At 40.8% G+C, this 23117-nt stretch overlaps 1 protein-coding gene across 1 annotated transcript in view; it reads left to right on the top strand.

The window, feature by feature from the left end:
* Positions 1–23117, top strand: part of Scfd2 (sec1 family domain containing 2) — a 323711-nt gene that overhangs the window by 43664 nt on the left and 256930 nt on the right. The window contains exon 4 of the mRNA XM_059276011.1: positions 9175–9350. Within this exon, the coding sequence (XP_059131994.1) occupies positions 9175–9350 (176 nt within the window). The remainder of the gene's footprint in view (positions 1–9174; positions 9351–23117) is intronic.

Genomic DNA, 23117 nt, shown 5'->3' with positions numbered 1-23117 from the left:
AGGTCAGAAGAGGGCACCAGATTACCTGGAACTGGAGTTGCAGACAATTTTGAGCCACATGTGGGTGCTGGGAATTGACCCTTGGTCCTCTGAAATAGCCGCCCAGTGCTCTTAACTTTTGAGCCATCTCTCCAGCCCCCTTGCCTGTGTCTTGAAGTGTTTTACCTATGCTTTCTTCTAACATTTCCTATGTCCTTGATTCATTTTGAATTGCCCTTTGTGCAGGATGATAAGATAGAGATCTATATTCATATCATAGCTGTTGATCTCCAGTTTTCCCCAGTGCAAACTTATCTTTTTTCTAATGTATACTTTTGATGTCTTTGTTGAAAATTAAGTGGATTAAGGTTAATTTTTGGGTCTTCTATCCTATTCCATTGGTCTACATGTCTCATCTTTGTGCCAGTACCAAGATGCTTCTGTTAATATGGCTCTGTAGGATAGTTTGAGAGCAGGTATTCTAAAGCCTTGACAGAGTTAGATATGTTTTTTCACAGCATAGAAAAAGGAAAACACATGAGAAGCAAGGTTATATAAATGAAAAGAAAAGGGAGAGGAGAAGTATAGAGGAATATTATGGAGGAAGAAAAGTGAGCAAGAGATTAAAAGAGAAGAAAAATCAAAACAAAATTCCAATCATGGGAAAGTTTGAAAACAAAGTGAGAGCGGTCAGGAGAGATGTTTATCAGTCAGAGTACCTGCTGTTCTTACAGGGGACCTATTTCATGCCTAGCACCCACATGGTGGCTCACAACCATTTGTACCTCCAGTTCCCAGGGATCTGATGCCCTCTACTGACCTCCCTGGGAATCAGGCATGCAAATGGTACACATGCATGCATACATGCAGGCAAAATATACACATACAATAAAATAACTCTAAAACAGTATTTTAACACCCTCCCCCTAGTTAGATACATGTAAGAAGGGGAATAAAAAAGATGCAAGTTTTAAATATGAAGAAACAATAGCAATAATAAATACAGCCAATAAGATATATAAAGTCCAAATACTATAGTTAAGTACAGTAAAGTGTGGATACAAAAAGCCAGGAAGAGGATGGAGATGTCAATAAAGTGGTAGGCAAGGGGGAGGGGGAGAAAAAGTTGCCCAATGAAGCAAATGAGTAAACAAATGGATGAATCTATTAAGAGGATAAGCTTGTGGCTGGGTCACAACTGCTTTGCTGGGCTGGGGCTGAGGGGTCCCCAGGGTTCTGGGTTTTGTATTGACATAGGTGTCAGGGGCAGGGCTTCGCAGCTGGGCTTAGGCCCCAAGTAGGCAGAGGGTGGAAGCTGTGGAAAACCTCTTAGGAGGTCTGTAGGCACAGGATAGTGAACCGCAACAGCTTGGCTGGCGAATGGTGTCCTATTGTACGAGCCAGTGTGATACAGATGACAGAGTCTGGGAGAGGAAGGGATGCTGTGGTCACTGGCCTCTATCAGGCCTCTAGTAGGGATGCACTCTAGAACTATCCCATTTCAAGTTGGCACGGCACAAAGCATCTTGCTGTACTGTGAGTGATGTGTGTCAAGCCACACTGTGAGCTCCTTTTCTGTAATCACAAGGTGAATTTCACTATAGTCAGCTCAAGGCAAGGCTGCTCTCTGAGCTGAGATCAGGACCCGTGTCCTGCATGATTCTATAAAAGTGAAGACTACAGAGATCTGCAGCAGTGATGCGGGCCACTGGAGTCCTAGACAACTCCATTTCCAGAAGACATCCCTCCTGCGGTGTTTTCAAGATTTATTTTATTTTTAATTATTTGTGTGTGTGTGTGTGTGTGTGTGTGTGTGTGTGTGTGTGTGTGTGTGTGTATCCTGGGAGAGGCCAGGATCCTCTGGAGCTATATCTACAGGGAGTTGTGAACCACCTAATGTGGGCACTGGGAACTTAATGCAGGTCCTCTGCCAAATCAGTAGGTACTCTTAACTACTGGTCTGTTTCTCAAGACCACTTCCTGATTTTCTCTTCCTTCCTTCCTTCCTTCCTTCCTTCCTTCCTTCCTTCTTCCTTCCTTCCTTCCTTCCTTTCTTTCTTCCTTCCTTCCTTCTTTCTTTTTGGAGACAGGGTTTCTCTCTCTCTTTGTACCATTGGCTATCCTGGAGCTCACTTTGGAGACCAGGCTGGCCTTGAACTCACAGAGATCCTCCTGCCTCTGCCTCATGATTGCTGGGATTAAAGGCGTGCACCACCACCACCTGACTCTGTTTTTTTCTTTTGTTAGTGGGAGCAGGGACAGCTGAGATAAGAAGTTTCCTTTGGGGGTTGGAGAGATGGCTCAGAGGTTAAGAGCACTGGCTGTTCTTCCAAAGGTCCCGAGTTCGATCCCCAGCAACCACATGGTGGCTCACAACCATCTGTAAGGAGATCTGGTGCCCTCTTCTGGCCTGCAGGCATGTAGGCAGAACACTGTATACATAAATAAATCTTTTAAAAAAAGTTTCCTTTGGTCTGTGTGGCCATCCTGAGGTTTTGATGTAACATACTTCAGAACTCTTCTCTTGCCCTCTTCTAAATGTAGCTGTCTATTTACTGAAGAGCTCCTTTGTCTGGAGGTGGAAGGTGCATGAGTGTTAGGCTCCTGTAGTTAGCCATCTTGCTTATACAAAGGGATTCTGAATAAGAGAATTTGGGGCCAGAGTTAAAAAAAAAACAAACCAACCTAAGAGCATGAAATGACGAAAGGCTTTTGGCTCCTGAGTGGGAGTTTCTTTATCAGAGGTTCTTTTAAGAGCAGAAGTTCTTTGCATCCAAGTCGACTTACCAAGGAAAGGTTCCGCTGGCCCCTGCTATTCTGTCCCTTGATCACAGGAGTTTCGTCCTTGCTGTCCACTGAGTTTCTATTGCTGAGGCAGTGTTAGTCCTGGGGAGGCAGGGGTTCATAGAAAAGCAAGCCATAACTGTTTCTGGTGGTTTCATATTTCACCGTTTTGTGTAACTTTAGTGAGAACTGTTTATTTTCTCTTGGAGACTTGTGATCCTGGGATGGTTGTACTTTATTCCAGACTAGCCTCAGAAAAGATCCTCTGGCAGATTTCTTTGGACCCATTGAATTGATTTGCTTCATAGAACTACATGCTATTTTCACATTCGTTTCTTCTTCTACTCTGACTATATATACTGTGACCACAGGGCTAAAAAAGCATGTGTAGCCAGAACACATACTAGCAAGGCCTACCCCCAAATCTTCCTGAGTATTTATGGGGTTATAAAGTGGACATCAGTTCACAGCTGCACTTGGTCCAAGCTTCACTGTACAGATGGCTGTGTATACTGCCCTTCACATCCCCGTGGAGGAAGATTTATGTGCTCTTCTCTCTCCCTGCCCCTCCCTTTTAATATTTTGTTTCTGTGTCTAATAGCCATCTTGACCAGGAAATGTTTTTCTCATGTGTGGCTTAAATCTCTCCATCTGCACCTTAACCATATTTCTTTACCCTTCGACCTCAGTTGAGGTGGGAAGCAGGCAGTTACTATTACTCCTCAATTTCTGTGGCTGTTGAAAGACAGAGCTTTACCCATTGTACAAGTCAGTGGTACTAATAAAGTCAAATTTCCCAGAGAAAAATAAACATCTGTCCGTTCTACATGAAACAGACATTACTTTGTTTCAGAGTCAGGAGAGTATTAAAGAAGAGATACTAGTACAAGCTTATGGGAAATTCAGATGATCACATTGTACAATAAAGCATTAGTGTAGTATCCTCCACCCCCTACCCTCACCATCTGTTTCTCAAAGTAACTTGTGAATAAGACAGTATAACTGCAGGCATATAATTGAGCCTTGCTATGAATAGTTATATAGTTTATATTGATTTAAACAGTGTTGACTGCTTTTGAACATTTAGATGTAACCTATAGAAAAAGCATGTAATACTAAAAGTATGCTTCTGAAATGAAATGTATTTACCAATAAATTCTGACCAGGCACAAACAAAGGAACAGATGATTTGAAAGGCAGGAAGCTGAGAAGTGAAAAAAACAAAGAAGGACTTGATATCTCTTTAGGACTTGAACAATGTGATGTCTTTTGTAGATGACACCAGATAAAACAGCTTAAGCATGTAATGCAACTTATGATAGGCAACAGGGAGGACTGAATGCTTTTGTCTGTTTGTAGATTACATCCTGATCTCTTTCTGTTGCTTCCCGTCATTCCTGGGGTTCTCCTGAGAAACCCACGTATTCAGGGTAGACATTCGGCCTTTGTACATAATTTACAGCATTGCTCAGCCATAAAATTGTATTTATTCTTTCAATCTTACAGTGTACTCTGATTATATCTTCCCCTTTATCCTCTCTTCTCTCCTAATTGAAACCCTTTTTCCAATAAGTCCCCTTTCTACATTAGCTCTTGTCATTATGCAACATTTGGCTCTTCGTGTGGGCTATTAAGTCAACATTCTGTTTGCTCCAGTAGTGCTGTCTGCTATGAATAGTTAAATCTAGCAGAGTTGCCTCCCTGTTCTGTATGTTATTTATCTATATTTCTGAAAAAAAATTGTGTTTTTAAAAATCACATTAGGCATCAGGGCTCATTGTGAAAGGAGAATTTACCTTCAGAAACAGCCCATTACATACACACACACACACACACACACACACACACACACACACACACACACACACCCTTGTAATCAGAGCATTAACAAAAACAATAATAATCTTAATAAATTCTGGTACAGTTAAAAAGATATATTTAATTGCTACACATTAATCTTATAGGACTTGATATAAAGAGTTGAAGGCAGCTCCTTGGGAAGTGGTAGAGAAGAGGAGGCTGTTTAGCACTGGAGGCAAAGGGAAACGCATTGAAGACAGTGGCCATCTGGGGGGATGCAGGCCAGGACAAGCATGACCAGCAGAGCTGAGCTGCAGAGCTGCGGATGGGCATCGCTTCATTAGTACTCAGCTCTGTCTGTAGCTTGTGCTGCTCAGCACTGCCCATTTACTTTGTTTTTCCCCAAGAAAGAATTGTATTTTGATAAGTTTGCTTTAATGTACTGAATTAGTGGTTTAAAGACTTAAAAGTCACTTGTCCAGCGTCAAAGTGTCACTTGTTAAAAAGTTGCTGTATATCATTGTGGTCTTGATATAAAGTAACCTTTTTTATGGTCCTTAAAATTGTCTTGCAAAGCCTCTGGGTTGACATTTTTAAATCACCATGTAAATCTGCCTGACAGGTCCCCCTTCTCTTTCATAAAGTGAAGGATGGCCAACGATTCTGTTACCTCTTCAATGCCTGGTTCGTATTGCTTGCTGTCTAGTTGAAGGGAACTGGGGAGCTTTATTTAATTTCCCATGGTAGCATTTTTTGGGCGGGGGTTTGGATGACTTTACTTGACGTAATAACATTGGTGCAAAACCACTTCTGTCTAATTACTTGTAACTTTTATTACAAACACATGAAATATGCAATATTTACAGCATTTTCATTTTGTAAATGCAATGCTCTAAAACACGTAAAGCACCCCAGTAAAAACAGTTTACAAATAAAAGGTGCAGATGTGGGGAAATGCACCTAAATTACAGCTCACTGATGGACTCATCATGCAGAATCACCGAAGCATGATCATGGAAGAGTTTTTGTTAGTTAATTGGTTGGTTTACTTTTTTTTTTTTTTGTATAAGGTTGTGCTTAAATTCCAAAAACTGTCACAAGTTTACTTTAAAGCATCTGTGTGAAATACTCGTTTGCCAACCTCCAGTTTGTGTGTTACTCCAGTTAGAGAAGTGACCCACTGTCATGGCATAGCCTATGACATGGTGGTGGCGTGGGTATGGGAGAAGAGGATGTACTGTGGGTCAGAGTACTGATGCTTAGTGATTACCAGCTCATGGTGTGGGATTTGCTTGGCCTTTCTTGTTAAGAAATAGTTTGTCTCTTTAGATCACAAGCCTTATGTGGAAAGGAGGCATTACCTAGGTATAGTGGCTAAGTGAAATCTAAGCATTGCGAACAGGAAAAGTTCTGTCTTCTAATTGGAGACACCTTGTCTTCAAAATGAGCATATGCTGAGGCTAGGGGAGGGCTCAGTAGCAGACCACTTGCCTAGAGTAGGTGAGGCCAAACTAGAACATAGAGTTATTACAATAAAAATCTAAGCAGATCGTCTGGCAAGTTCTTTACTGATTCTCATTTCCGATAGCCTCTCTAAAACAGAATCACAGGACACACAGGGAGCGTGTCATACTCTGGAGACTTATGTTTCTTTGTTGTTACCATCATGTGGAATAAAATGTGTGTGATTGTTATATGGATCTCCTCATCCCACCCCACCTGTCACTCTCCTGTCGTGCTGAAGAATGAACCCACTGTTTCCTGCATACCAGGAAGGCCTTCTACCATGGCGCTACATCCTTAGCTCCTTCCACCCTCGCCCCAGCACCAAGGATTGAACCTGGAGCCTTGCACATGCTAGGCAAGCATGGCTGTCTCTTTCAGTGCACTGAAACGTGCCCTCCAGGAGCCACACTGACGTCATCTGCACTGTTGCACATCCAGAAATGCATTGAGGAGCTGAGGGTGTGGTCCAGCATCATTTGCAAGCAGTGGGCTAAGTTCAGAGTGCATACTAATCTTGGGGTCTAAGCACTTTAGATCAATGGTTCTTTTCACATATTTAATATAGTAAGTGTGTATCAGCATATTGTGGCACAAAAATGACAATCATTTGTACAAAAAGTATGTAACATTACTTGTAATTCATGAGACAACCCGAGTTAATCAGGAGAGCATCAAGGAGACATTTGTCCGTAAGTTTACTACTAGCAGCAATGTATTTATTTCTGTGCCTGGCATGAAAATATATAGCAAATCAATAGATAGTTGAAAGTTAGTGGTACAAACCAATAATAAGGAAAACAATTAAGGCACAGGGAAAGGTCTGAATGGGCATTTTACTTGAAAAAGTGTGGGATGTCAGATAGGCACCTGAGAAGATGATCAACTTTAGTAGTCCTTAGAAAAATGCAGGTTCAAACCACAAGGGGCTCTTACTACACACTTGTTTGAATAGCTAAAATAAATGGAACTGACACTACCCAGTGCTGGTGAGGCTCTGGGGTGACTAGAACTCTCACATGTTGATGTGAGTCGGCCTGTTTGGCCTTCGGTTGCCAGTTTCTTATAGTAAGTGTGCACTTAGCACATGACCCAACTCCTGGAAATTTGCCAAAGAAAAAACGAAACCATAGCTGCGTGTATATGCATGAAAACCTGTACTCAGATATTGGTGAAGGACTATTTACAGTTTTAAGAATGAAGATTACCCCAATGATCATTTGCTGTGGAAAGACAACTAAATGTCTAAGCTTCAGTAAATCTAATACAATGAAGTAATATTCAGCAAGTAAAAGGAGAAAGCTATTATTTAATTCAAGAACATGGATGAATCTCAAATACACTATCCTAATGTGAAAAAAGCCGGACTCAAATAGTTACATCTGTGTGGTCCCATAAAAAAACTAGCAAACAGAAGCTAGAGAAAGGCGTTTTAGTGCTCATCAAGGAGTAGAGTTGGAGATGGAGTTGACTACAAAGAGGGAGAGTGTTAGAATGATAGAAATGATGTGCATCTAGATGGTGGTGGTGGTTACCCACCACAAATACTGTATGTATGCGTCAAAACTCATAGAACTACACACTAGAAAAGGGTGGATTTTCACTGTATATAAACAGTATCTTAATAAACCTAAGAGCAAGGGAAGAAGTATAGGGTGAAGTTTTTCTTTTCTTTTTTCTTTTCATTAGTACTTGAACAAGTAAATTGTTAGGTTGCACTTCGAGAACCAGGGATGGGAGAGGGTAGTTGAGGAGGAGAATGAAAGCAAAATTCAGTGATATATGATATGAAGATGTCCTAAATGAAACCTACTATTTTGTATGCTAACTAGAGAGAAACACAGAGATGGATGGATGGATGGATGGATGGATGGATGGATGGACAGATGGATATCAGGATGAGTCTGTACCTTGTTAAGGAAGCAGAGAACCTCAGGAGGTACAGGCATTTTCTGTTCTTTTTCTTAGATGCTTGCCGTGATATATTGATAAGAAAGAACTTCAGTATTTTTTTAATCTCTTCAAAAACATTTATTTAAGGAGCAAATGTGACTCAGGCTTTTAAGTTTCTCATGGCCAGGTCTGTTTTGTGTGTATCCTAATCTTCAACAACAGCTACTTACTAGGTGGTATCTGCCAGCTAGCACTGTGGCAGACACTCAGCTGTGAGCACCTTGGGTGAGGTTAATAGATGCTGCCTTGTGTAGTTGCTCTGAGGTTCAGAAGAGGGCATGTTTCTTTTAGTGCATGCATGTGCTGAGTTAATGCAGGTGGTTTTATTAACAATTTAAAAAAACTGTAAGTATAGCAATAAAGAGTTGAAACTCAGTTTCAGAAAACAGTCCACACATGGCATTGGTGAAATCTACAGGAATGGTCTATTGACTTTCAGTTATGTTTGCCTCACTGCCTTCTTTTTGTCTCGTGGGGAGAATTTGGTATATAGGAAGGAGCCTTGTGTAAAGCATTGATGACTATCAGCTATGAAATGTAACAAATCGGAGAGTGGGAGAAGAGTCCATCAAAGGACAATGAAGGAAGTGTATTGGTTCACTGTGTGCACGTGATTACATGCACTTTGTACGTTCACTAGCAATTTACCCTCATTTGTCATACACTTTTGGGCCATGTAACAGATGGCCTTGAACCTCATGAATGCAGTTATGAAGTCTCTGATACCGGTGGTGAATGTTTTAGCCATGACTGTAACATGCTTTTTCTACATGCACACAATTAAAAAGCTTTTCATTTACCTCTTGGATTCTTGTGTCCATATGTCATTCATAGATATCTATGTAAAGATCAACAAATATTTGTGTGCCTTTATTTGAAGGCTCATTTTAGGATATTAGGAAATTGTAGAATGAGTCCTACTAGCAATATGGCTCTGGCCAGTTAGCTTAATCCCTATTTTTTTTCTTGCAAAAGCAGCAAATATGATCAGCTTTGATGTTGTCCTTGTGTTGTTGGAAGAATCATAATAGTTTAGGAAAGATTGATCAACTCTGGAGTTCTATGCACATCTAAGACAGGGTTTGTTCACAGCCTCCTTGTCATTATTTAGTAAAAGTGAAGAGATTGCACTGATAAATTTTTATGTTTCTCCAGGGAGAGTCACGCCAGGGCAGCTCATGTCCTATATTCAACTCTTCAAGAACAACCTCAAAGCTCTTACAAATCACTGTGGGCTCCTACAGCTTGGGATGGCCACAGTTCAAACTCTGAAACACCCACAGACTGCCAAGTGGGATAACTTTCTGGCATTTGAAAGGCTCCTTCTACAGGTATGTTGCTATGTGAACTTATTAATATGTTACTGATTAAAGTTTTGACTTCCAGGAAAACACTAAATCATATTGTTGACATGTGCAAGTATGTTTTGAATGAGAAGTTCTACAGAGGGTCAGATGTTGGACTGCTTGGTCTCTGGTTGGTGGTGCTGTTTGGATAGGTTAAGAGATGCGGCCTTGATAGAAGAAGTGCACCACTGTGGACAGGCCTTGAGGACCCAGGGCCTCCCGCAATTCCCGGTTTGCTTTCTCTGCTTCATGCTTGTGGTTTAAGATGTGAGCCTTCACCTCGCTGCTTCAGCCACCAAGGCTGCCTGCTGCCACACTTCCCCATTGCAGTGGTGATGGACTCTTATCCCTCTGGAACGGAAAGCCCAAATAAAGCTTACCTTCTGTAAGCTGCCTTGGTCGTGGAGTTTTATCACACAATAGGAAAATAACTGATATGTGTGCCCTGCACCCAATCCTCTACATGCCATCCAGTTAACATTCAACCAGAAACTTCCACATTATTATAAAAATTAATATTTTTGTCTTGACTTCTTGATTATAAGGAAAATTTTGACCATTTTGCTAACTTCTGGAAGCATTTCACTTTTATGGCCTTTGAATCTTTCTAGATCTTGATAGTCTTTATTTAATTCTTGCTACTTTTCCTGTAAGAATATCCAGCTATTTAGATTTCTTGTGGCACTACCTAGTCTGTAGTCTTTAAACAAGGTAGATCACATGCCTTAACATAATGCTTGTCAACAGATGGAGGGAGAGTAATCCTGTTTATAGTGTTTAGTAAGAGATCTGTTTGTAGGGGAAGAACTTTCCATGATTTACGAACTGTCTTCATAGGAAATGTCTAAAAATGTGCATTTTTATATTATTATAGAGCATTTACACATATGTATTTTTAAAATATAATATTATAAAAGATAAACTTACATAATACAGCTAACATCTATGAACTTCCGTACAGGTACAATAATTTACCATTTTTTTTTCATAATTACCCTTCAACCCTTTAGAAATAAAAGTAGAGATAAGTGAAGTATCTTTGATATAGATTTTTCCCTAATCTGGTTATTTTTTCCCTCTATAGGTAGTCCTAGCTCTGTTTCTTACTTTTTAAAAAATATTTATTTATGTTTATTTTATGTACGTTGGTATTTTGCCTGCATGTATGTCTGTGTAAGGGTGTCAGATCCCCTGCAATAGGAGGTACAGACAGTTGTGAGCTGCCGTGTGGGTGCTGGGAATTGAACCTGGGTCCTCTGGAAGAATAGCCAGTGTTCTTAACTGCTGAGCCATCTATCCAGACCCCTGTTTCTTGCTTTTTTTATTTTCTTAAATATTTATTTTTCTATATAATTAGTAGAGTACAGTTACTATGGCCTTTAATTTTTGCATAAGTTATATTATATTGTAAATATCCTTAAACAATTGATTTTGCCTCTCAACTTCCTATACCATACCATGAGTAAACACTTGATATATGTAACCGTATTGATGTTCAGTAGGTCTTCTCTGAAGAGTGTGTGTCAAAGCAGGTGGCTGAGTATCCTGGAGCATGTCTTCAGAAACGCTTGGAAAAGAGTTCCTCCAGGGCATCCATTTGGGGAGGATTGTTAGGTCACAGACTGTTCACATGATTGACTTTACTTAGTATCATCAAATTGCAGTTGGGGGTGTTTCTGCGAAGGATGACTGCTTCTCAGCGTGGTGTCTAGTGTTTCAGTATTATCCAAAATATTCCTGTCTTACAGAAGTCCGTCACTACCTTTTGTATAAATTTACAGTTGTAGTAGGTAAGCCTGTGCAGCTTTTACTTATTTTTTTGAATTGCTGTCTTCTTTTTATTATTATTTTGCCCACTTTTTATATATTAAGTAACAAAGAACTTTTTTTGTTTGTTTGTTTGTTTTGAGACAGGATTTTTCTGTGTAGCCTTAGAACTCGCTCTGTAGACTAGGCTGGCCTTGAACTCACAGAGAACTGCCTGCCTTTACCTCTTGAGTGCTGGGATTAAAGGTGAGCGGTACCATTCTAGGGCTGAAGTTTTTGAGAACATGGTCACCATCACACACAGGCCATTACTGCCAGTGGTAGACTGGCTTTTAAAAGTTAGGCTTTAAAAGTTATATGGTATAAATATTTCACCCAGTTCCTGTTTACATAGTCTATTAATAAATATTATCCTATATGGCTTGCATGGATTATTAATCCTTTTGTATCCTCAATTTGTAAATGTTCTTTTCACTAAAAAATGTTTTATTTTAACATTTGAATTTTGAATCCATCTAGATTTGTTTTTACTCATGGTCTGGTTAGATCTAATTTTCTCTTGTTTGTGTGTGTGTGTGTGTGTGTATATGTGTATTCATATATACATTCATACATATAATCAAACACACACATGCACATAGCTGTACCAGGCTTTTTCTTTTATGCCAATAACCAGCTCCCAAATCATGACACAGAGACTTAATATTAGTTATAAATGCTTGGCCTTGCTTAGGCTCATTTCTGACTAGCTCTTTTAACTTAATCTGTTTCTCTTTATTGACATTTTGTCTTGAGGCTTTTTATTTCTGTATGTCCTGCCCTGTGTCTGCTGCTTGGTTGGCTGGCCCAGGCTTCTCCCTCTCTTTCTCCCTCATTCTCTTCTCCTCCTTCTCCTTCTCCTCTATCAAGCCTAGATTTCTCCTCATATTTATTCTCTCTGCCTGACAGCCCCACCTATCCTTTCTCTGCCTAGCTATTGACTGTTCAGGTGCCTTAAGCAGGCAAGGAGAAACAGATGCAACACATCTTTATATAGTTAGGCACACACCTTATGTCATTAAGCATAGGCAATATAGACAAATGTAACACATTTTTGCCTAGTTAAAATAATATTCCACAGCATATAACACATATGTATGTGTGTGTTTAACTTTACTAATACAGATTACATCTTCAACATCATTTTCCTCCCCTTATGTTGGGGGAGTATTTTTTTCTCACATGGTTGAAATTCTGATTCATCTCGGACTTTTCCTTAAAAGATATTTAGATGTTCTCATGGATAGTTTAAAATAAAAGTGATTTTTCCAGTTTTTGTTTACTGGAATTGTTCAGTAAATACTGATCATGTATCTGTGACATAGTTGCCTTGTCTTGCTTTTCTTTAGTATTCTCTTGGGTCTCCAAGTATAAGCAATGATGTATGTGTGTGGATCGGAACAGTTGCTTTTCTTTTCTGGTCTTGGTATACTTAGATGGTGCATTGAAGAGGATGCAGCCACTGCTCAGCCAAGGGAAGGAGGACAGGCTTCTTCATCTCGTCCCCAACTCTGAAAACCTCTGCCGCAGTTCTGCCCTTCGATGTTGTCCTATTAAATCAGTTTGATTTAATGAAGATTTGGAACTTTTTAGATAACTGTTTGTTTTCTTCCTTTAGCCTGTTAATATGAGGAATTGAATTATAGTATTCCAAATGTTAAATAGTCATCCTTGTATTCCTGGGCAACTTCAACTTGGTCTCTCTGTCTCCGTCTCTGCCCCTTCCTGTGAGTGTGAGTGTGTGTGTGTGTGTGTGTGTGTGTGTGCGCGCGCGCGCGTGCGCACACGTGCGCATGGTTTTGCTTAATACTTTCCTTAGATGTTTTCATGTATGCTCATAGTTGAAATTAACATTTTTGTCTTCATTGTGCTGCCATTGTAGGGTTCTGACAAGAGGTTTTAGTGATTTAGTAAGATCAATGTAAGTTTGATTTTTTTTTTCCCCTGTGAAATTACTTGTTTTACAAAAAGAAATTTATTAGTTGCTTGAAAGTAAAACAGGTCTGGAGAATTATCTGGATTTATTGCTTTATTGTATTAATATTTACAACAATAGTATGAACAGTCACTAATTATTGGGTGACTTAAAACTATAATTTCTTTACTCCCTTTTGTATTTGACTGATCTTCTGATACAAGTGTTTAAATGTCTCATGACTGTATTCACCAGTCACCTTTTATATATTCTGACTTGGAACCGAGGACTCTCTGACCATGATTGTGCCTTCCGTCCCCATCCCTCTATTGCCTGCAGTGTGTGTGGTCATATACACATATATACAGGTATATAAATCCCCTGGTGTGTGATCACATTTCTGTCTGTGCTGCTGCCAGCCCCCAGGGGTGCCCTCTCTCCACCTAGTTCCCTTCCTAGTCAAGGCTGTCACCAAGTCCACACAGATGTTCAAGGCTGTCACCAAGTCCACCCAGATGTCTCCGTCACTCAGGTCTAGAAACTACTGTTGACACCTTCTCACTAAGTGCTTGTCTTTCTTTGCTGGAACACAGACATCTGTCACTGTTGTGGCCCTGCTTCTAACTGGTCCGTGGTACCCTCCTCCTCCTCCAACTAGCCCCATCCCAAGCTCCACTACTGTTCCAAGATGCAGCTTCTGCTACTCCATGCCAGGCTCTTCTATTGCCACTTCCCTGTTGAGCTGTCCTCACCTACTCAGGCTCTGGCACTCTGTTCAGGGATGTTGTGACCGCCAACCTCTGGCCAGATCCCCTTTGATCCTAGTAACCCCAGAGTGGCTGCAGCTGCTTCTCTTTCTTCCTCAGAACCTCTCACTACTCCAAGGTGTCCTCCTTACCACCATGCACATCAACACCGTCCTCACCTTGCTCTGAGTCCAATAGCCAGCACTGGGATGCTCCTGTTTCTGTCCCCCACATAGATGTCTCTGCATTCCCCAACCCATGCTAGGCCTAACCCCGGTGCTCAGATGACCTCCTTAACATGCTGTGGCTCTAACAGCCTGCGCTGGGCTAGGTCATTTCTCCTGACCTCATAACTATCTCTAAGACATTGGAGAAACCTCCCTTGTGCTCCCTGATATACCTTGGGGCAGACTCTGCTCCTCCATACCACTCATGTCTGCTAAAACTAGCCTCAGGCTTCAAAATGAATCAAAGCATCTCAAAACAAGATTCGATAGAGATTTTTCTCTCAGGTAGTAATAATCTGTCAACTTACTACAGGTTCCTGAGGAAACTTGAAAATATCAGTTCTGTGTTGTCTCATTCATAATGAACTATTTGAGTCCTTCACTGTGTGCTAGACTGTTAGATGTGGTGGTGGCATCAGTGTACTCATTCAGCAATTGGAAAATGAACAAAAAGACAGAAGAATGAAACATCGAACTTATCAAAGCTCTACTATGATTCTAGTTGCATATCGCTCTGGCTGTAATATGTGCTCAGGGTTTTAGCCTAGGCAGAACCATTAACTAGCCATTGTAATGGCTTTTTGTTTATGAATATTCTTATTTGATATAGCATACACTTATCCATTAGTGTAACAAGTCCTAAGATATGCTCAGTGTCCTTTTTACAGACTTTGGTTAGAAAGTGGAGCATTTGAGTTTATTTTGAGCACAAGGGCCACATTTAGCTTTTCCCAAAGGTTTGAGAACTCTCATGGAGCTGAGTTGCTGACTTCTTTGGAGACTCGTTTCCACCACTGCCTACCAGGCCTCCATCACAACACCTCAGTGTTGACCTTATGGCCTAAGCCACAGAGTAGACAGCCCTAGGGAAGAGAGACTCCCATCTTGGAAAAGTGGCACATGGTACTCACTCTCCCACTGATTAAATTCAGAGTTGCTGCAAAGACTTCAAGTCAGGCTCTGAAATACAAATCTACTGACTCAGGCTTTTAATTAAGAAAGACAATTAATGTATTAAAAACAAACTCTCTGTGAAAAAATCTGATATTTACCATCAGTAATTGTATTTTAAAAAATCAGAGATAAAAGGTCTTAATAACTCTTTCTCCCCTTCTTATCCCTGAGGTCCACAGCAGTGTTTTATATATTGATCAAATGTATAGTAATTGTCGTTAATTCTATTTACAAACAGAATATTGAACCCGGACACACAGAGACTTGTGATGCTAATCATGGATGTGATCACAAAGCAACTGCCTTTTCTTAACAAATGGTATTATTATTTTTTTTTCAGTTTACAACTGGGACACTGGTTTCTTAAAAATTACTTTATTATTTTATTTTTTATGTGTGGGTTTTTGGCCTACATATATGTTCCCATGGGATTGAGAAGAGGGTATTGGGTTCTCTGGAGCTGAAGTTACCCGTGGTTTGTTGGTGCTGGGAATCAAACCCCAGTCATGTGAAGAAGCAGCCAGTGCTCTTAACTGCTCAGCCACTCTCTAGCACCCACACTGAATTTTATTAGTGTGTTAAGTTTAGTTTTAACCGATGTATAAGAGAACAAAAATTGTGCATATGAGTAGAATAACATGATGTTTTAATTTATGTGTATACTGTAGTGTTCAACAGATTAAATGTAGGTCTGACTTGATAAAACCTTTGAAGTTCCTTCCATAGTTCCTTTGAACTGTGTGGTCCTCGGCTGCTGCTGTTACTGGGAGAAGCCAAGCTGAGCAGCAGCAGCAGCAGCAGCAGCAGCAGCAGCAGCACACTAGGACTGCAGGGCTAGTCTCTTAAATCAGAATCTAGAGTTATTCAGCTTAGCACTGAGGATGTGGAATTTCCCATTTTTATAGTATAGCAGGAAAGTTGAGATAAGAAAGTAAAACTGCAATACAAATGCAGTATCTTCTTCATGTTGTTTTAGGACTGAATGAGATTCTAGGCACACATCACTACGTTCAGTGCTGGGGATATACCAAGTGTTCAGCAAGTAGGAGTCATCATTTGTTCTTTCAGATGAGCAACATTTTGGAACTATCAATTTATTTTTTGCAAGTCATGCCTTTAATATATTCTCCCCTGCACTTTGTTTTCCTAAATTAAAATTTAGTGAAGAAAAATGAATGCCACTTAGAAAAATGTTGTATTTTAAAAGTTACTATTTAATAATACTCAGCAGTACTTTCCTTTCAATCTGCAGTGTATAGCTGATATTTTTATGCTGATTGTCGCCGGAAAAAGCTTGTATTGGGTGTAATATAATTTACGGTGGTTATAAAATGCTAGCAAGCTATGGGGTGGAGGAAGCAGCTGTGTTTATGCTTCCTATAGCACACATTTTGTAAATATATATATATATGTACTATCCTTCTTTGGCTGTTGCTTTATGTAAAGCCATCCAGTGTGGAAAATAGGTTTTAAATGAAAAACTAAATGAGTTATAAATCAATTCAAGTCTGTACAGGTATAATATTGCTTTAGTTTAAATTTTAATCTGTCTTTGCAATCAATGAAAAATAAGCATATGATTTTTAAAGTTGCTAAAGCAGTTTTTTAAGGGTAAGATTTATTTTTTTTATCTATTAAATTTTAGATTACCCTTTTCCAAAACAAACTACATTTAATAAGATAAATAGTAGTATGTCTGCTAGTCCTGTAACATTGGTGGCTTTACTTTCTGAATTCCCTGATGCTTGTATTAGCTTTCAAACCACAAGTCTTGGCTCAGAAATATAATGGTCATTATCGCACTATTCCTGATTGGCCATCGCCTTGGGAGGTCCTGTTTTATTATGCCTTGTTTCCAGCCATTTATAATAATTAAGATTGAGTTTTTCTGGGAAGATGGTCAGACCTGTCTGCTTTTCTTTGGCCTGAGGCCATGATAGGGAGTCATTATGTCCCCCAGCCCTGTTGCCATTTTACAAACCAAGGAGATAACATTTGAATAAAGACTGAGCAAAGGAGGAAACAATGATCCTTTAGCTCAGGCCTCGATGCTGTTTCAGAGAGGTAGGGATTCCAATAGGACTGTTTCTCAGGACAGTTGTCAAGTGTACTTTTCACAAAAATACACTGAAATCTAATCCCAGGGCTGGAGAGATGACTCAACAGGTAAGAGCATCTGGCTGCTCTTCCAGGGAACCCAAGTTTGAGTCCAGTGCCCATATGGCAGCTGTCTGTATCTCCAGTCCCAGGAGATCTGATGGTCTCTTCTGGCCCCCACAGGCACTGCATGCATGTGGTGTGCAGACATACATGCAGGCAGAACACCCATACACATAAAAGTAGTGCATAAATAAAATGTTTTTAGAAAAGAAAGAAAATAGTCCCAGAGATAAGCAGCAAAGATGTCACCCCATCCTCCATCCCCACGGGGTTTCCTTCGCACACTCTTGGCCTCTCTCATCATCCACGTGGTCTCTTAGTAGCAGTGGTGTTCCACCTCATTGGTAAATGTGGGTGACCCACTTGGTTTAACCGGACCTGTTTTCCTCTTGCAAAGGCCCTGCCCCAAGGTGCTTTGTGCTCCTCTCCAAGATCAGGATCTGCTCTCACGGATGGCTGCCGCTGCTCCCTTCTCCTCTCTTCTTTGGAGCCAGCTGTCTGTGTCCAGCTGTGCCTTGCCCTGTGCCTTTGTCGGTGGCCTGTCCTGGTCAAGGCTTGCCTGTGACCAGGAACAGAAGGCTGCCTGAATTCTAGTACCGTAGTACCAAGAGCACTAGGCTTCCAACTTTGACCTTCTGCTTCCAGCTTTGACAGCTGGTCCTTAACTGAACTGTATGTTCGTACAATGTATACATGTGTCTTCATGCTACATAAAATTTACTTATCCAGACTGATAGTGTTTAAGATGTTTTCAGAGTCCTGATGAATAGTAGTAGGAATTAAGGAGGTCTAGGTAGCTTAACATATGGGATCCTCAGGTGCTCATATGATGACACTCTTGATGATTAACATGACCTTTGACCTTTTTTTCTTCTTCAGTCCAGAACACCTCGTTTGGTTGGGGACACTATCTCGCTTATAAGTAGGAGAATTAATACACTTTAAAATTGACTAATTCAAAAACATGTTTTTTTCTCCATCACTCCCTCTCTCTCCAGAGAAGCCCTTGACTTCTAGCTCTTTGCCAAGAGATGTGATGCTTCCAAATCATAAAAGGAAAAACCAACCTAAAAAGCTATTCCCAAAAGAATTGTTTCATTCCATGTAATAACCATTTCTTGAGTAAACATAGTCTGCAGACAGGGAAGCTGTGAAACCAGAAAGCCACATGGCTGTTGACTGTGCGTACTCACTACTCTGTAGCAGGCAGATGGCAGTGGTATCAGTCCTGTGGTAGCGTCTGGAGGGACACAGGCCTGAACGGCATTTCATAGGCTAGCTCCGTGTCTCAGTGCTGCGTTAATATTCTCCTGTGATAAAAACAAGTCCTAGATTCCAGTGAACCCATTTTTAAATGAATTTCATGAACTGATTTGAACTAACTGTGCTGGAGAATGAGTAAGTTATGAGATTGACCATGATCTTATTGCTAGTGCTGGGAGCTAAGTTGCAAGCCAGTCTGTCTGATGCTGAAATCCTTTATAACGATGTATTCCTAGAGCATTTATACTGGGGTAAGGTATCAAAATGACTGTTGATCCCTTTTTCTTCCATTCTTCTATACTTGTTCTCAGTATGAGGATAGGAAGTTGTCAGAATATGATAGTCTATGTAACCTGTTAATAAAATGATTAGTTTATATAAGTCAGTAATTTTCTCTATTAATGTTAGAATCACTAAAGTCCAACATTTCCAACTAATTTTTCTTTGATACTTGATGTATGGGTGTGTGTGGGTGTGTGTGTGTGTGTGTGTGTGTGTGTGTGTTTACTTATGTATGTGGAGGTCAAATGTCACCCTTGAGTGTTTTCCTCCATCAATCCCTACCTTGCTTTTGGGAACACTGTCTCTCACTGAACTTGGAGCCCGGCATTTTGGCTAGGCTGGCTGGTTAGAGAGCTTGCTGGGATAGACGCATCTCTGTCTCTCAGTTCTGTTACGTCTGGCTTTTACATGGGTTCTGGGATCTGAATCAAGTCCTCATACTTGTCCAGCAAGCACTCTATCCAAGGAGATGTCTCTTCAACACCCCTCACTTACACTCTTACCTTAGGTTTTATTCCTTAGCAAGCCTTTGATTGGACCTCATAAGACGTAACACATTTGACCATAAAGGTATTAACCATCTCAATTTGACCTGTTTTTACAGAATATTTTATTTTAATGCACTATAATTTTGAATAATGAGGGGAGAGGGAGGAGGAGAGAGAAAAAATCTGAACTAAGAAACAATGTCCATGAACTTGTTGTTCTTTTGTTGAGCCCACGTGGAGGCATTGACAGGTTAGGAGCGGGTGAACCTGTGCCAAGCGCCTGATTAGACGGGGACTCAGAATGGAGGTCATGTAAACTAGTGCTCTTAAACTTGGCTTGTCTCTAAAGTGATGATATCATGTGTTATTCCAGCTGGAAGCCAGAGTAATAATCAGGCCACGTTAATTTAATACTGACAATTTTGTTTCTTAGTGTGTTAGGGTCTACCAAAAATACTGGAAGTGCAGACTTTATGCTGGCAGTTGAAGGTGCTGCATACATGTAGGTGGGTCTTCATTTAGGGAATCACAAGAGTTGCCTAGCCCCTCTGGTTTGCTTGACCAGAAGAGAAAATAGTGACGTGTGTCTCACTGCACTGACCCTCTGTCCTCAGCCTTTGCTGCCAGTGCCACGCTGGCTACACCAGTGATGGATGAGATCATTATTTTCTTTTTCCTTGTTAAATATCTGTAAGTTTCTAGGAGTGCTATGAATCCAATTCCATGCCTTGCACATACTAGGCAAGGACTTTACCACTGGGCCACACTCTTAGCCCTAACATCTGAATGTCTAAGAATGAAAGGAAATAACACGGTGTAATGGAGTTTCTTTTGACATTATTTTCCCTCGGAGAAAATATCTTGCTTATGTCCATTTATAGAAATTTTGGATATAACTTAAAGGCATGGTTTTATTTTTTAAATATGTATTCTTTGACAGTTCCTTATATTTATACACTCTATTGATCATATCATCCATGTTCTTGTCCTCCAATTGCTGTGAGTGCCCCTTACCCCCTCTCCCTTTAAGAGTCATGTGTGTTTGTGTTGTTGTTAGTAACCCTGAGTTCAATACTGCTGCCCATATGCACATGGGTGTGTGAGCATCCATTGGGGCATGAACAGCCTACCAGCAGCCACATCCTCAAGGATAACTCTCCTCCCCCAGCAGCCGTCAACTGCCAGGACCTCCTCTGGTCAGGGTGGAGCCTCAGGGCCCTTTCCCATGTGTGCTTGAATTTGGACTGGTTTCATCTTGTGCAGGTTACCCCAGCTGCTGTGAGCTGATGAGTCCATACAGCTCTGTCGTACGCAGAAGTCAGCATTACACAGCTCTCCTCCTAACTCTCACTCCTAACATGGGTTCTAACCCTGCTTCCAAGAAGTTCCCTGAGCCCTGGATGGTAGAGAGTTATATGGAGGACCAGCCACAGCTGAGCACTCAGAGTTATTTATACTTGACACTGTGATTAGTCATGAGTCCCTGCATTAACCACTACTCACTGCAAAAGAAGCTTTATTGACCAAAGTTGAGAGAAGCAAAAAAAAAAAAAAAAAAAAGAGTATAAATGTAAATATTTAGAATACATCTGACATGACTGTTTCCCAAAGGAACAACAGCAGACTGCCCCTGTGGCTTATGATCTCCCTAGTCACTGACTTTTCATGAGGGTTAGTGTTGTGGAATATAATTGAAGATGTGTTACATTCATTTTAAAAGACACTAAAAAGACATAATGTGGGGATTGAAGAAATGGCTCAGCTGTGAACATGAGGATCTGCGCTTTCCCTTCAGAACCCACATAAAAAAGCTGGACATGGAGGGGTAGGCGTGGGATCCCAGTGCTGGGGACTAGAGACAGTGTCCACAGGGCTCACTGGCCAGCCCACCCACCTGCCTCTAGATGCACAGGCATGAGCAACACACACACACACACACACACACACACACACACACACACACACACACGTGTGCACACACATACAAATAAACAAAGACATAATTTTGAAAGATTTATTTTTATTTATGTGTTTGTGTGTCTGTGCACTTGAATGCTGCATGTGTACATGTACCTATGGAGGCCAGAAGAAGGTGTTAGATCCCCTGGATCTGGAGTTACACATACTCTAGAGCTGGAGTTAAAGGCAGCTGTGAGTCACCTGACATGGATGCTGGGAACTGAATTTAGGTCCTCTGGAAGAGCATCAAGCACTCTCAACCACTGGGCAATGCAGCCCATAAAGACATAATTTTGACTAAGTTATCCAAAAGGTTTTCCATGCGCAACTGCCATTTAATCTGTTTTGAAGGAAGGATACTTAATAGGTAGGAAGGGTGAGAGATTGGTAAGGCCGGGAACTACATATCCAATAATGTGTGAACATCATAGGATCTCTTTTGGGATGGGCTGGATGTTGGGTCACATTTGTGAAGAAAGGGATGATACCCAGGGAGGAAGGGTGACATTCAAGAGATGACCCAGACACAGAGTGCACAGGCTTTGGGGACTAATTTGCTGTAACAGAGTTAAGAGCTAAGGCGAGAAGCTTCGTAGAGCTCAGGTGGGGCAGAGTTTTTTTTATCATAGCAGAGGTTGGGGTGAGGGGATTTCCAGGGTCCAGGAACCTGATTGACTGACAGTTGTCTAGGGTATCTGTAGGTGTGTGCTAGACTCAAGGACATCTATCTGGCCACCTTATCTAATGGTTGGAATGTTTGGGATGTCAGGTACTTCCTCATTCCTGGGTGGATCCCTGGGTGGTATCAGCTTAAGGCCCTTCCTGGAACTGGGTGTTGTCTGCCATTAAGCCTGTCACAGAAGTACAGCAGTCTCTGTCTGTTCCTAAGTCAGTCTCCTTTCTTTTAGTGTTCACATGAACTTTGTTTTAATTCAGACCAAGTAATGAAGTACATATGGGTAGATTTCTTTTCAAAGTAAAATTTTCAAAAATGAAAGATTTGTAGAAAACAACTGACCAAGTCCTATTTCTAGTTTTAAATAGTGATTTATGTGTTTTTCCCCAAGAAAGTCAAGAGCAGCACACATTTGTCAGTCATCTCAGAGCGTCGCTCCTGCTGGCTGTGCTGGTGAACGCCCTTCTTATTATCCAGGGCTCTGTGTGCCTGTACCATATGGGCTCCACATCTGGTGGCCAGTCCATGTTCTTTTGGGAGGGGGGCCCCCAAACTCCCTTTGCGGAACAGCATAGATACATTTCTACAGAATCTAGTACTGCCCTTGTCTGCAGATATCGGCCCCAAATTAAATGCATAGCTCTGAAGTTATAGTCCTCTTCATAGCTCATGGTAACTAAACAAGACACAGTACAAATTAGGGCTTTAAACTACTGGGCACCAGTTTTCTCCCAGTACATTACTTTCGATGATATCTCTTTGATGTCTTGACATATCTCTGAAATCATGATTAAATATGGTAACCAGAACTAGTTCTGACTTGCACTGGGAAAGTCATTTGGAATCAATACTAAAAGGGAAATGCTGCTTGGAATGGCTCTTTTAGTTTTAATGAGTTTAAGTGGTATTGAAGTTTCAAGTCTTTTTTCTCTCACTTCCTCCAGAACTGTCATTAGAAAAGTTATCATGATCTGTTATTAAACTAAATATACACTTCAAATAAAACAGTGAGTCCCAGATATTATTAGCAAATGTTTGTCACTCAATGTTTTTCAGATTTATCCTAGACATCCACGGTCCTGTTTGTAAAATGACAAACTTTTTGGCAAACGCTCTTAGCAGTCTGTCTGCAGTCACTTGAAAAGAATTTCTTCAGTCAAAGCCTTGAACGTCAGAGCATATACATGCTTCTTGGCAGGTGCTGAAGATTGTCTTGACGATTGAAATACAACTCTGTGTTCCAACACTGAGATTTTTTTTCCTAACCCCAGCCATT

This window comes from Peromyscus eremicus, chromosome 10 (genome assembly GCF_949786415.1).
Source record: "Peromyscus eremicus chromosome 10, PerEre_H2_v1, whole genome shotgun sequence".
Classification (NCBI taxonomy): Eukaryota; Metazoa; Chordata; class Mammalia; order Rodentia; family Cricetidae; genus Peromyscus; species Peromyscus eremicus.
The sequence above is the reverse complement of the archived record's forward strand: the minus strand, read 5'-3'. Positions and strand labels throughout refer to the sequence as shown.